At 40.9% G+C, this 15,091-nt stretch overlaps 1 protein-coding gene across 3 annotated transcripts in view; it reads left to right on the plus strand.

Annotated features, from left to right (window-relative positions):
- FAM13C (family with sequence similarity 13 member C) overlaps nucleotides 1-15,091 on the plus strand; it is a 118,285-nt gene that overhangs the window by 93,048 nt on the left and 10,146 nt on the right. For 2 of the 3 annotated variants that reach the window (XM_040070776.2, XM_040070777.2), the window contains exons 12-16: nucleotides 3,173-3,323; nucleotides 8,856-9,066; nucleotides 10,034-10,172; nucleotides 11,516-11,597; nucleotides 13,391-13,602. In XM_040070776.2, the coding sequence (XP_039926710.1) occupies nucleotides 3,173-3,323; nucleotides 8,856-9,066; nucleotides 10,034-10,172; nucleotides 11,516-11,597; nucleotides 13,391-13,602 (795 nt within the window). Of the gene's footprint in view, nucleotides 1-3,172; nucleotides 3,324-3,699; nucleotides 3,766-8,855; nucleotides 9,067-10,033; nucleotides 10,173-11,515; nucleotides 11,598-13,390; nucleotides 13,603-15,091 lie in introns of all 3 variants that reach the window. The other variant, XM_040070775.2, reaches the window with a different exon arrangement.

The raw sequence follows: 15,091 nt of genomic DNA on the forward strand, positions 1-15,091 counted from the left end.
TTCCCCTTTTAATGTATAACCCCACTAATTTTTAATTCTTATGGGATTTATGGGTTTTTCCCCATTGTTGCTTTCATCTTTCAATATTCAATTTCATTTACAAACAAACCTATGGTTTGTGTGTAAAGGCAAATATCTTCTTTTTGCATTCATCAATCAGTAGAATCCTTCCCATTGTTTCTCTTATGTCTCAGTGCTAGTTTTATCTACAAGGATAAGGTAGACCCAGAGCTTGTTTGTAAAGACAAATCTTGTCATTCCTCTCATTCTCAAAAATAACAAATGGGTGAGAAGGACCACACTGTTTCTCTTCCTTTCTCCACCTTCCCATAAATATCTGCATTTTACCATTATTTGTAATAAGGTATAATGCTGTTTTCTCTAGTGGAATTGGCTTAGCTCAAGATCTTTGAATTGACAGTTGCCTTAAGAGGACATAAGAAGAGATAAGAAACCTTTGTCCAAGATGTTTATAATTGCTTCTTTTTCAAACTTTCAGGATACCCTTTTAAAGAGAAAGCAATATGGTTATTTTTCCAAGGCAATTTATGGATCCATTTGAGATATTAGTATGTCCTGTCATTTGCATTAGCACGGATCAGGAATTTCTGCATCAGAAACACTCATGCTAGGCACCAGGGTGAAGCTGGAATGAGCAGCAAATCTGAAGTGTTTGAACTGGGATCTTAGCTGATATCTAATGCCACAGCTTAAATTACTTCAGTTAAGCTGGGTTTCCATGTAGAGGCTTTCTCGAATAGATGATGGTGCCCACCATGGCCTAACTTTTCCCTCTGTGTGTTTCAGCTGTTTGCACTGGCCTCTAACGTGTTGAGCAACTTCCTTTGACCAGCCGTGAGCCGAGGTGGCCCGGGCGGGCCCCGGGGACGGGGCTGGCCGTGGGAGAGCTGCGTGTGCTCAGGCTGCTTCTGCCCTGAGCAGATGTGCTGGACTTTGGGCTTGGCCTTTGCTCTAAGCTGTGTCTCCTGCCACGTCTCCTGTAAATTCGTGGTGACTTTTCCTGGATAGTGCAGCGTGGCAGTGCCACAACACTCTGCTGTGGTTTAGGAGTAAGATGGGGTTGGTGGTACAATCCAGATTCTTCATCTCCCCGGTAACATCGGGATGATCAAAGCTACTTAGTGTTTCCCTCAAATCCCTGTCAAGGGCATACTTGTGAAAATAGATAAGGTATTTCTATTATTATTATTATATGAATTATTTTTTTTTTTAGTGTTTCAGCAGTGACTGGAAATTTGCCATCCACCCACCTTCCCCAGCTGGGTGAAAAATATAATTTAGAGCAACTGAATATAAACCAGCTGGTGAACTACAGCATAAGCATTGCTGTAGTATGATATTTAACAGCGTAGTCCTGGAGAATGTTTTACACTGAACTTCCCATAAATAATAATGTGTCATAAGGAATAATGATGCAAAGTGAATGTATTTTCTTGAAGTGGGATTTTTCTGTTAAATGCTTGAAGTAACAGCCCATGAAGGTTAAGTCCTTTTGTCAGACATTCACTTATGTTTTCTTTATTGGCACATTCTTATGGGTTGCCATCTGTGTTCTCCTTAATTTTCATCAGCTGTTCTCCTGGTAGGGTCTAGGCTGGGATTGGAGTCCTCACTGGTTTGTAACTGGTTCGGTCATCTTTTGCTAGATGACATTAATGACTATAAAATTCTGCCTGTCTGTGGCAATTCCACAGCCGCTTTGTTTGGGTTTAGTTGGGATGAGAGATGCTGGGAAATGACGACTTCCCAAAACAGTGCCATATGTATGATGCAATTCAGCACCCTTCCCTTGGCAAGGAAATGCGCTGGCACCTGAAAACTTTTAGGGACGAGAAGGTTTCCATAATTTTCCTGAATTCTGTGAAAGGAATGAAAGGATAAAGGAAGAAAGTCCTCCATGAACTTCTCAGACAACCTAGTTTCTTTCTTCTTTTTTTTTTAAAGTTATCTTTGTGTTTACACAATAGGTGCCTTGCAACAAAAAATAAGGGAAAGATGTATTAAACTACTCATTGCGTAGGTGATGTATTGTCACACAAAAGGAACCAGGCTAATAAATCAATTAATTTTTCATTAAATGAATCAATAAATTTGTTTCAGGTATTTGACAGAGTGGGGAAAAGAGTTTTCAGGGTATAAATCTGAAGATTTTTTTTTTCCTTTGGAACTCAGATTATTTTATTCAGAAAATGCCCTTCATAAATACGTTATCACTTGAGTGACTTAATGTTATATGCACATTCAGTGTGTGCCAGCTGTGTGGTTATTAGGGCAGCCTTGTGTGCTTTTGTTTTGTGTTGTAAGCTGTATTTTCCTTGGGATGGGGGAGCTGAACGCGTGGGGTGTGGGGAGTGACTCATTTTGCCCAGTCAGATGGTGATTAGGGCTTTCACAGCATTTCCATCACAGCGAGATGCTCGTGTCAGATCGTGCAGCTCAGTACTGCATGCAGCATTACAAATTCCTGTCAGAGCTGGACCGCGAATGGCACAGAGGTTGGAAGTGAAGTGGCAGATTACTGTCCCTGTCACTGATTTGCCTGCAGCCAGTGACAATGATGGGTTGATTTCACCTTTGCAGCGGATCACAAATGATCCGCTGCCCCGTACAACCGGCAGCAGCCCGCATAAAAGCCACATCTACATAATGAAATATCTCTAAAATAGCCAATTAAAAAACCCCTTCTCCCAGGAATCCCACGAGGTAGCGTGTTCTCAGTAACTCTTTGTTCACTGCTGCGTACTGCACTCACGGGCTGGAGAGGGAGATTTGATATTTTATGAATGGTAAATGGGGAGGGACATAATGTCATCAGATCGTGATGTCAGCCCAATGAATGAAATACTTCCTTAATGTATTGCTTCAAGCCCAAGAAGAGGGACACCATCTCAGTTTGTCTTCCTGGAATAAATCGTCTTTGGCTGACAAAGTCATCTTCCCCACGTGCCGTGAATAATCCATGTAAATCGGGACTCAAATAACCAGGAGTCAAGAAACTCGTGGAACAGCGCGCGTTTGCTGTCCCCCATCCTCCCGGAGCTGGCAGTGGAACACCCCTTTGCAGGCGCTGCCGATGGGCGCCGGGAGTTGAAGAGCAATTGCTGATCCCTGTTGTTCTCTACCCAGCCCAATGTTCTGCTTTTGTCTGCAGAATTCTTTGTTGAAGCTGCAAGCCCTGGAAAGTGATCTGTGCTCTGCATTTCTGCCAGCCCAGGAGGAAACTCCCCAGCTGCCGGCACCCAAGGACACAGCCCCTTCTCCAGCCCAAAGCAGCGTGCAAGCTGATGGGGCCGGTTGTGGAGGTAAGCCAGCGTGCCATGATGTGTTCTCATTTGCAATTATAAAAAATCCTTGTGACTTGCACTTTAAATCAGGCTTGCAGCCCTCTGGGAAACAGTGCAGAGCTAATGCAAAGCACCATTTCCTCCCGCAAACGCTGTGTAACGTGAAAAGGGGCGATACCCCTTCAAAGAATGGAAATTAACGCCTGTAACCCTCCGGTTTTCTGAGAGGGGATTTTCCTTTTCAGAGAGGTTTTAAGAATCCCAATTATTTTATTTTTTGTTTTAACCTGTTATTCTTCCCCAAGTAAATTTACTCTCTTTAATTCCTATGTCTGTATTGTGTGAGATCACCTGCCATATCATGTAATTCTATTTTTGTCATTCTTTTTGTCAGAGCAATATCACTTCATTTCTCCTATTATTGATTTTAATTTAATGCATCAGCAGAGAGATAGCGAAGGTGAGTTTTACAGCATGTGGATTTTAATCATTCATGATTTTGTATTATTACCCAGGCGGGCAAACTGTGGTGTGTTATCTTTCCCCCTTCCCTCAACAGGGAAATAAATAGCCCTAAAGCTCAGCACTATTTTCGTCAATTCATGGCTTGTAGTCACAGGGCTGGCAGAGTCGTGATGCTCAATAGAAGAGGAGTCACTGCTCATGAAAAATAGGTCAAAGGCAGTATGACTAATACATCTCACAGACGAGTGACATGAATACACAAATACCTAAGTCATGCACCACGTACGGTTCAAATTAAGGCAGGTAGGTCAGTAATCCCTTTGCAACTGATGTTTCATATCAGAAAAAATCTGGGTTTAGAAGACCTTATTTTAAGAGCTGCTTGCTCAGCATTTTCAGCAAGAAATAGCATTAAGTTATTTAAAAAAAAAAAAAAAAAGTGGTGTTCTCCTTCAAAGATTCCAAAGTTTGAGGTTGGCATTGGAAAAATTGAGGAGCAATGTATGTAGAAATCAAATTATTATAAAGATGAAGGAATCTAAAAAGCTAGATGTCTGGGTTTTATTTAAAAAAAGAGGATGCTTTAGTCCAGCCAGATAAATACCTTAATAGCTCTTGGATGTGGTCATGGAGCCTGGACTAGGGCTAACCTTGACGGGGATCTGAAGCAGAGACAGGTCTCATTTGTGTGCTGCACAGGAAAAGACACTCTGCAGCTCACCCAAAATCTGCACTGACTCCTTTCCTTTGTGGCAGGGTGGAGTTCTCCTCCTTTCCCAGTAGTTTGCTGCATTATTTTGCTTTGGTGGTGGTTTCATTGTTCATTCTTAGGATGGCTCCTAATTGCTCCCCTTAACAATTTTTTGCTGTTTTGATTTGATTTTCTTTTCATTTATGCTGGTAATGACCGCTGCTTCCAATCCCCTCTCCACTCCCATTTCCCCTCTGCAGCCACATGGGGAAATGTTGCATGATGTAGCATTTCTCTCTCCCAGTTTCAGAGCATGCTCTGCCACTCCAGCAGTCCAAACTCGTGCCTTAGTTAAAGCTTATCTATTTAATGGGTTTTAATATGCCCTCATTTTTGTTAACATCTGCTTTGCGGTTTGTGGCATTTTTAGTAACTTGTCATTTTGCACAGACAGAGCTGGTCCTAATTCTGCCTCTTAAATGACCACTGAAATCTTCTGATGCATTGAGCTGTCACATGGGACTGTTGGCTACTTGAGCCCCACCTTGGCTGGAAGTTCAGGGATTTGTACCAGGCTGGGAAGAGAGTTTCTAGAGGATGTGCCATATATGTTCCATCTTTAGTTAGCAGCCTTTCCTCAGTGGATCAGGCAAAATAAACACGATCCTTTCATTCACATCCCAGTCAACAAAGTCTAGAAAAGTGTACATTGTATGTGTGGAGAATGAAGATACAACAGTCCGGTAAGATGACAGGATGCAAATTTTAAGGGGATGGACAGTAACTTATCTCTGAGCAAAGTCAGCAATTTCCTGTTTACTTTCGAATATGTGAAAGCTGAATTAGAGTTGTCAAAGTGAGACTGTAAAGAATTGTGAGGGGTACCTAAGCTATTTTTTTAAAGGGGTAATTATAGAAAAGTAGGGTGAAATTTCTATAACTTTTGGATAGCAGATTACATCAAAATGTGCCTGCAGCTGTGAGCAGCTGAACCTAAATACAGGAAGTTCTAAAGGGCTTTTAAATTAAAAATCCTGATGGAAGCATTCACAGATGTAACTTGTTTAGGACTGAGCACACTAGATCTGAATATTATTTTTTCTGCGCAAGACATTTCTGTGCATTATTGTTTTACTTGAAGAATATCACAGGCATAAATTGTACCGTAGGACTTGTCATGAAGTCCACCAGCTGAACCATGCTGCAGATTATCAGACACTAGAATTTGGCTTTAATTCCTGTGGTGTTCTCCTGTCAGTGCTAAGCTGCAGGGACTGGATGGGATGGAATAGATGCTAAGGGACAACTCACTGACTGGGGTAGAGGTGGCTTTAATTCCCAGTTTTGGAAAAAATAGAGGCTAAAATTAGATGAGACACATGAAGAAGGGTAGGAGTTTGGTCAGTTCATGGGCTACTCTTAGGACAGATAATATTTAGTGTCTTGTTTAGGATCTACACAGAACTGGAACAATGGCCACAAGCGTTAATTAAAAATGGGGTTGGTTAGAACTTGTCATCACCCTGAGATATCCCACTATTTTAATAGTTGTGCCACTGAAATGAGTCACTCTGAATTATTTGCTGACCACTTCTGAGCATTCAGTAGTAATTTAAGGCACTTCTAGTAGAGTTGGAACTAAACCCTTTCTTGAGCCACAGCAAAATTGCACCACGTTCAAGCCTTGCAGACCTTGCTGTCAGAAGGCCAAGGAAATGAAAGTGCCCTGGCCGTTGGGAAATATTCCCAAATTATAAATCAAGCAGGTTTGCTAGCGGAACAAAAGACCCTCCTTGAACTTTGTGTGTTTGGTTTTACATTGGAGCCGCAGCAGCCACTACTTGTCCTTTGCGTTTATCTTCCAGGAGCGCTTAGTCTTGAACGTGTTCGTTTCTTCCATTTCTAAGGCTGTGCTGGGCCTATGAAATTGTCTGCTTGTAGATATGAGGAGGAGCAAATGTCTGTGGCCATACAGCTTACCAGTGGTACAGGCTGTCTCCTGCAAGAAGGACATTTTTAGGTCCACAGGAAATCATAGTTCAAATGTTGGACAGTTATTTCCTTCACCTATCAAACACAGACTGGCTGATCTTTTCATCACATCTTTTTCCTTTCACAGTGAGGGCACTGATACTTAATATGACTATAAAAGCATTTATTCCTTGTAACAGCAAAACATGAAAAACTGTGCAACTGTTCTTAGTCAACCTATTCACAGTGGTTATGTTTCTTGACATTCAAAGATGGTGAAATTAAAGCAAGGAAAACCAGGTTCTTCTCACTGACAATACTGTTTTTCAGAAAAAACAACCCAGCACCAACAACAGATCAAAAGTCAACTGAGGGTATTAATTTCTAAAAATCTTACAGGGAAAGGAAAGACTACTTTGCAAAAAGAGAGAACGCTTTTGTTCGCAGAACACCAGTTATCCCAGGCATTGCCACTGTTGTCAGTGTCCATGATTTCCCAGGAGTGGTCAATGCTCTACCCCTGCTCCTCCCGGCTGCCTTCCTGGGCTCTCTCTGTTGGAGGATTTGAATCTCATACAAGGTTTAGGAGATTTGGGTGTTGCTCTGATCTCTTGGAGATCTGAATTTGACCTACAGAATATGAAGTACTTAGAGGAAGGATGCAAGGTTAGAATTAATAATCAACTATATTGTCTCATTGTGAAAATGCTTAACATAATTGTAATTGATGATGCTGGTAGGAGTAGGTGAGCTTATAAATACAAGGGTCATGAGTAACTTGCTTGCTAGGCTATACTGTGACTATACAATATACAGCTGGATTTTTTTTGTTGTCTGTAAAGCAAAAGCAGTTGGATAGTGCCCAATAAAATTATATTTAAGCCATTGTAACTACTATTTTTTAGAGAAATATGGGGATTTTTTTGACGAGTGTCATTCAGACCTGTTTTTTCACTGCTGTCACTGTGCAGCAATAGAGATTTGCAGTCGTGGTATTTGTTGGGAAAGAAGACAAATAAAATACACCACAAATGTTACTCCATTTAAATCCTGAAAAAAATACTCACTCAGCATGGGAATGTGATGTCCCATGTGCAAAGTGAAGGTGAAAGAATTTACCTAGACCTGCCAGTTCTTCTGTGAGCAAACCCATGTACAGTTGTTTGTCTGTGCTGTTTTAGACTTCCATTGAATAAAAAAGGTTCTGTGAAATGTATTGGAATGCATGACCTATGGCAAATATAATGCTGATCAGAATTGACACACATGCTGCCTGGAAATGAAAAATAATAGAAATTAATTGAAAAGCTGTATATATGAATGAGTTTAGAAAAAAAAGAATGTAGCTGGTGTAAAATATCATGTACCATGAAAGCTGCTGTAGGGGAACCTGAGTCAGAGCACAAACTTTGCTTTAGCAAAGCAAGAGGGAAGAATTTCGGGCAAGAACTTTTATGAGATTGTAGTTTCTCACTAGAAAGTATAATCTGCATTAAATCCCAATCATTTGATAGCAAAAAAATCAATTAGGTTAGATCATCCTCATCCATTTCAACTACTGAGGGTGAGGAAGAAGGTTCTAGGAATAGTCCCTTCAATGAACTCAGGTAGAGTACAGTGAAGATGAACCCCTGATTAGGCAGGCCCTGCGATGTGCCATTATTTTTCGTGCTACCCATAAACAGAACCAGTGTGATGGGGTCAACCAATTCCTACTTTTTCTAGCTTGACCATCACTATAAAACAAATTTTACTTTTCAAGGCACCTGTGGTGAGGTTTGCATTTACAGTCCAAGACATTGTTAACGCAGTACCACCAGCATGACTCCTCCAAGGAGCAGCCACTGGCCGTGACCTTGAGTAAATACATTGAATGTTCTTGGTGGTGGTTGTTATTTTCATATCTTGTGTTCTTTGAGCCAAGGGTATGTTACTGTTACCGAACAAACTCCTGCAGGACACTGCAGGCAGCCCTGGATGTTCTTAGCACCAGAACATATTTCAGTTTTGACCTTCCTTTCTCTGCACCAAGCGAGTAAATGATAAATCACAAAATTATACTTATTGTGGACACTCATCATCTTCTTCAGGAATGTGGCTTTCAAAAGCAAATAGATCTATGAAAATACAAGTAATGCTTCTATTCTGGGAAACTCTCCATCTTTACTTCATAGTTTATAAATACACCCATCCACCTCCTGTGGAACTCAAACAGGACTTATGTGAAGCCAGTGACAATACTTCTGTTTTCTCATCCCCGGTGCTGTGTCCACCCTGCATGCGACACTTTGCTGATCTGTTTGCTGCTCACTTTGAGTACTTATGCTTGGAATAGTTCTGTAAGGACGAGTTTTTATTGACCTAGGGAGCTCAACCCCGTGTGAGTGACCCTCAGTCCCCACTGATTTATCCTTTCCTTCTAGAGCCCGTGCCAGCCCACAGGGACTGGCAGAACGACATGGAGAGCAGCCCACAGGAACATCACTCCCTCAGGACCAGCCGCCTGCTGTATCACATCACAGACGGAGACAATCCTCTCTTGTCACCACGCTGCTCTATCTTTAGCCAAAGCCAGAGATTTAATCTAGACACAGAGTCTGCCCCTTCTCCGCCAAGTGCTCAACCTTTCATGATGTAAGAAAATCTATTTTAATTCTTATGTGTTTTTAAGCCTTTTTCTGCAATTCACAACCCTTGACTCTTCATGGTTTGGTTTGGTTTTCTTTTTTCAGTTGTTGCTATGTCATAAAAAGCAAATTTTTGTATTGTGGCATGTTTTGACATGGATAATTTGCAACACCAGAAATAGGAAATAGTGTTTTCTCAGGCATAACAGTGTACAATATTTTTTTAAGTCTTTGTTAATTATAGTTAGCAAGGACAGTTTTAAATGCTAGTAATTAGAACGATGATTGAACACAGGCTAGAGAGGGCTATCTAGGTTTAGTAGTAAAAAATTCAGCTGTAATTGAACTATAGCTTGAGTCACTGATGAGGGGTGACAGTGTCATAAAGCATACGAACAGTCCACATATGTGATTTCCAGAAACCAAGCTGTGAGTTTCGGAAAGAAATCAAAGTTTCTTAAAAGCTTATATACAGAGCTTTAGCTTCAACTGCATATGGATAATAATCAGTTCTATTGACTTGCAACTGTAAATAATCAGACACTAAACTGTCTTCAAAATGATAATGTTTATTTCCAGTAATGAAAAACTCCCTGCGCTCACTTTTACAAATCATGTCACCACAGCCTCCTATTCTACTTGGAAGATTTGTGAATAAATGTGTGGGTGTTAAATGTAAATACTGGATCGAGCTTTTACCTACTAGATTAATTTTTTTGAACTATATTCAGAAATCCCACGATTAATTAAAAAAAGGAGAGAATGAAAGACAGATTGTGAACCCATTAGAATACCCTAGGGGCACCTTCAAGCAAAAGCAATTATTTTATGCTTACTTTGTAAAATTAGGCTCTCTCTATCCAGTGAAAGAATAGAATAGCCATGAATTCTGAAATGCTAAGTGTGCCTGAAAACAAGGCATGGTCCATTATAGCCAGCTCTTGGATCCCACAACTCTGCTTTGGCTTTTGCAGGCCAAGAAGCTCTTCTCGGTGTAGCTGTGAAGACTGCAAAGAGCCACAGACAGTCACACAACTTACCAAGCATCTTCAGAGCCTCAAGAGAAAAATTAGGAAGTATGAAGAAAAGTTTGAGCAAGAAAAAAAATACCTGGTAAGACAATAATTGAGAAGGTAAATACTCCAAGAGGGAGGCAAGGATCCCAGTGTATCTAAACTTCTTCAAAACAATGTGAGGTAGGGTATTTATGGTAAAATGAAATAAGAAAATCTTCAATGAATATCTTTTCAGCATCTTTCAGTGTATGCAGTAGTTCTGAGACTCTGCATTTTCTTTGGATTACCTTTGTTGCAAAACGTCCATCTTCAAAAAGTGTGAATCAGTGACACACAGCTGACAGGCTTGTGAAACAAAATGGTGCAAGAGGTGAAAAGCTATTTATTCACTTTGTAGGAGTCATTTGCCTGGAAACTTGTTCTGCTGTGCACATTCCTTCATTCAGGCAGGCTCCTGTAAACCTCCAAAGCCTGGGGTACAGTAGAAGCTGATGGCAAAAATCAGAGAAATAGAACTTGTGGGGGTTGTTTGAGGTCAGTGGTGAGCCCTATGCTGGGAATTGTGCAATATAAGAATAACAAAACATGCCTGATGCTAAGGAGGTGTACAATGTGAAAAAGGGAAGTTTGTGACATTTTCTGACTACATTAAAATTAAGCAAATGATATACTACCTTTTAATCCCATGAATGGCCGAAAACTTAAACTTGTGCACTGTTTGGTTCTGTGGTCATCATATGCTCCTAAGAGCACCATTTCATACCCAAACAACCCTCACACTATGGCCAGAAAATAAATTATTTCAGAAGCTTGATTTTGTGAAACTCCTTTGCAATTTAAATAACTGAATTTTGAAGATTCAGTGTAAATTCACTTTAATTTGCAGGCAATTTCTAAGGGCAAAACAACCCCATGTCTACAAAGTCTTTGTTGTTTGTTTCTTTTGAAATCACCCTCGCGCAGGATTTTTCATTTGATTAATTAAACAGGTCAGTTGAAATTTTGAAAATGCCATTTCCCTAGAGAATCCCTGTCTTAAACAAGAGCTTATTCCTGCAAGGGACAGAGGGCTTCAGTTACCATCCTGGAAATCACTTAGGAACTTGACTAAAATTAGGTATTTGATCAATCCTTTTGAAGTCACCGAGGTTATTTATCCAATTAGTCAGAGACCGAAACATTCGTTGCTGTGATTTTTTTTGGGATCAGAGGCATAGCACTCAGATCCTTGTGGCACTGTGTCACAATGGGGAGAGATAAGCCATGACAAATTAATGCCACCATCAAGGCAGATGCTCTGCATGGTGCTGATAGAGTGCAGTCAGAACTAGGGACATTTTGTAGCACAGTGGGGGTGGGCAGGGTTTTTTATCTGTCTGATCCTTTACCTGTCAGTTCCTTCTCTTTCTTTACATTCTTTACGTTTTCCTTTGCGTTCAGCCTTCTCACGGTGACAAGACTTCCAATCCTGAGGTTCTGAAGTGGATGAATGCTCTGGCCAAAGGTCGGAAGCAGCTCAAAGGTACATAATAGTGTGTTGCGTCCCTTTGCTGCTGAAGCTTTGGGAAGTGGGAGTGTACCTGGAACATTTGAAAGTCAGTTTTCTAACCTCACTGCTCTGCTTATTTTTCACAGTGAATGACAATAAGTCTCCCAAGAAAGATGTTATAGGATATGACTTGCCTTGCCTCCTGAAATCAGGGATTAAAATGTGCCAGTTCAGCCTCCTTAGCAAGGCTAGAAGGGGAAAGGGGGAAAAAGCCATCGTCTTTCCCTCGTCACTATAAACATTCATGCAAAAGGCAATGCTATTCTGAGCACTGCTCCGAGTGTCTAAAACACAGAAGTTGGAAGTTTCCTTGCAATAGCACAAATGTAGGTGCAATTGTTTGTTTAGGACTGAGGATAGACTTCTCGAAGGATTTCATTTATATTGATCATAAAAACAGATCTTTCCTTGATGATAAATTTGGCCTTGAGGGTCAGGTTTTGCCCTTGACTGTCTGAATGCCACTCCATTAATATCTGTGGGTGTATCAGATTCTTTCCCTTGGGGAGTCTGTAGCCAAGACTGATTGATTTTTTTTTTTTTTTTTTAAGGCTATTTATAATTTATCTAAATCCTTTTTATTTTTTTTTTCCATTTATAAATGGATTCTCACTAGCAAATAAATTGTAGTATTATCTTTCATTTCTGTTCTGGATGTAGTTAATAATGTAGATATAAAGGATGTGATTGTGGTAAAAAATTAGAAACTCATCTTTCAGTAGATTTCTTCTGGAAAGTTCTCCCTTGAGTACTATCCTGTATGATTACTAGATGATGATGATGACTATTATTATTTCCTCTTGAATTCTGTGTTGCAAATCCAGGAAGGGCAAATGAGAAGAAATGGCCAATCTACATGGTTACTTTTCTGAAAATTGTATCTCTGGCTCAACCATTGCTTCTCTTGTCCAGAGCCAGGTTTCATACATCAGCCTCACCTTCACACCCCAAATGCCTCAATCCTGTGACAACCCTTGATTTTTATTGTCCTAAATAATGGCTCTGCTTTTAAATGCAGCTAGAATCATGAGGTTCACATGCCAAGTACAACTGAAATGGAAAACATTCAAATGCTTGTAGATCCTTCTTCAAGTTTGGACGGCTTGTCAATGCTTCCTAGCTCTATGGGTTTACTAAAAATTCCTGGTTTTCTCCATAAAGTTAACCTATATCCTCACACTGTCACAGCTAAAAAATTATGTTACTGTTCCAGCATGGATTTTAACAAATTGAACACAGTTGGAGACATCAATCTCCTGCCTTGCCCAAGGTCCTTCACCAGACAGGCGTATGCTTGGAACAAAATCTGGTTTTATGGGCGCTAATTCAGATTTTAATTCAATTTCCTTATTGCTCTGTGCAGCTCCCTGGAGCTCCAGGGGCTTTGGCTTGGTGTCAAGTTAATACAGTCACACTCTTTATCACATCCAGGCAGGCTGCTGACTGGGGAGTCCTGTCTTCTGCGGGGGTGCTCAGGTGCTTTTCTGCCAAGGGAAGTCATGTAAGAAAGTGGCTGCTTCTCCTTGCCTGGGCTGGCACAGCAGGGTGGCCTCTTGAAGGGAGAGGGACTGTTTAAATGGCTCTAGGAGCAAAAGGTGTTACACACTAAAGTGAAGCCGAATTACTTTCCTACATGCCTGTGGTATGACAATTGTTGTATGCAAGAACTAGGAAAGTTTTGGGTTGTTTTTTTCCTGCTAGTGTCAGGTTAAACTGCTTGGCAAATACTTCTAATCTATTTACTTGCCCTACAATTTGCCTTTCAGAGCTGAAACTCAGAATGTCAGAAGAGCAAAACTGTACCTCCACAGCCCCCCAAAGAAATGAGCACAGTGAAGGCAGTGGGACCCCTAAAGAGGCTGGCACACACGAGGCCACAAGCATGGAACCAGCTCCCTCAGTGGAAGAAACCATGGACAGTGTGTTGAGACGACTGAAGGAGAAAAGACAACACTTCAACCTTCCTGAGACCATTAAGGTATTTAAGAAGCATGGCTGTTCCCTCAGAACTCCCTCACCTGAGGCAGAGGTTGGTGTGTGGCTGGCTCAGGGTGTGTGCATCCTCTGCCTGCTGCCACTGCAGAGCATTTTCTCTCTAGAGAGGTGGGAGCTCTGGCGTGGTTTCCAGAAGTGACTCCTCTGAGAAGAATTGCTCAGGTGCAGCGGTGCAGAAGGTGCTTCAAGCAGTGCTAAACATGTTTTGCTCAGAGATGCACACATGAAGCTGTTTGCCAGGCACTGCTGGAACCTGCTGGCTTGACGCTGCGTGCCCAGAACTCTGCGTATCCTGGTGTAATGAGGATGGCAGCACAAGCACCTTGAGCCCACAGAAACTGTGAGGCTGAAAACATTCCTGAAGGAAGTTAGATGACAAAGATCCCCTCTCAGCTGAGAAATGCTGAAAACCTCTGCGGAGTCAGTAGCATGCACAGAGGTGACAGGACCAGCACAACCATGGAGATGGCTTTGCTCTCCTGACTCTGTATGGAGATTGTTGTACCTTGTTTGTGCTGATCCTGCCTCTTCTCTTCCATGTTCCCAATTACTATTCACAATGCAGGAGCAATATTCCATGGAACACGATTGCTTGGCTGGAAAATCAGTTGTTGTTTTAAAACTAGTACATATATTAAATTTTTGCTGTGTCTTCACATTCCTGGCACACTATAGGGTTCTCTAAAACAATAGATATCACCCAAACCCCCACTTTTCTGAGGGGCTGTTTTTGCTTTCAGAGGATGTTGCTGTCCTGATGCTATCACAGCCAGGCAAGACAATAAATTCTGCCCTCAAAGGTGCCTAAAATCTAAATGTTGACAGCAACATCTAGACTTTGGCTGGTGAATGGAAAAGGGGAAGGAGTGAGAGGGTGAAGAACTACGTGCTAAACTATGTGGGAACTAAGAAATTATTCTGAGTGGATACCAGTAACAGAGAGTACCCAGCAGAGATAATTTTTAATTTTTGTTTTGTTTCTATTCTTGGTTCTTAAACAGCTAATTGCTATATAAAAACCAGGACTGTGCATAACAATGCCATGCTTCTCAGATCTTGGGCCCTGCATACGTGACTGATTTTTTAATTGTTTCTTTTTATATGCTACATTTTTATAAAGAAAAATGAAATGGAAAGAAGGGTTTCATAACCAGAAAATTTAAAAAGGCAACAAAATCATGCTATTCTACACAGCTCTAAAATCCTAACAGTGTAAATTGTAGGATAATATTTTCAGTCGTTAATTTTTTTATTAATGGAGTGAGATCAGGTGACACCAGAACAGATGTCTGTGAGGAAATCCAGTCCAAAAAATTTTCTTATAAAAGTAAGTTGAGTGTGGGTACCTGTCCCACTCATTTTTCAGTTTTTTTGGACTTCTCTTTATTTTCCAAGAGAACCTTCTAAATTGATGAAATGGCAGTGCAGGCTTGAAATATTCTCACGAACAAGGAAGTATTGTAAATTAAATG

Source organism: Hirundo rustica, chromosome 8 (genome assembly GCF_015227805.2).
Source record: "Hirundo rustica isolate bHirRus1 chromosome 8, bHirRus1.pri.v3, whole genome shotgun sequence".
NCBI lineage: Eukaryota > Metazoa > Chordata > Aves > Passeriformes > Hirundinidae > Hirundo > Hirundo rustica.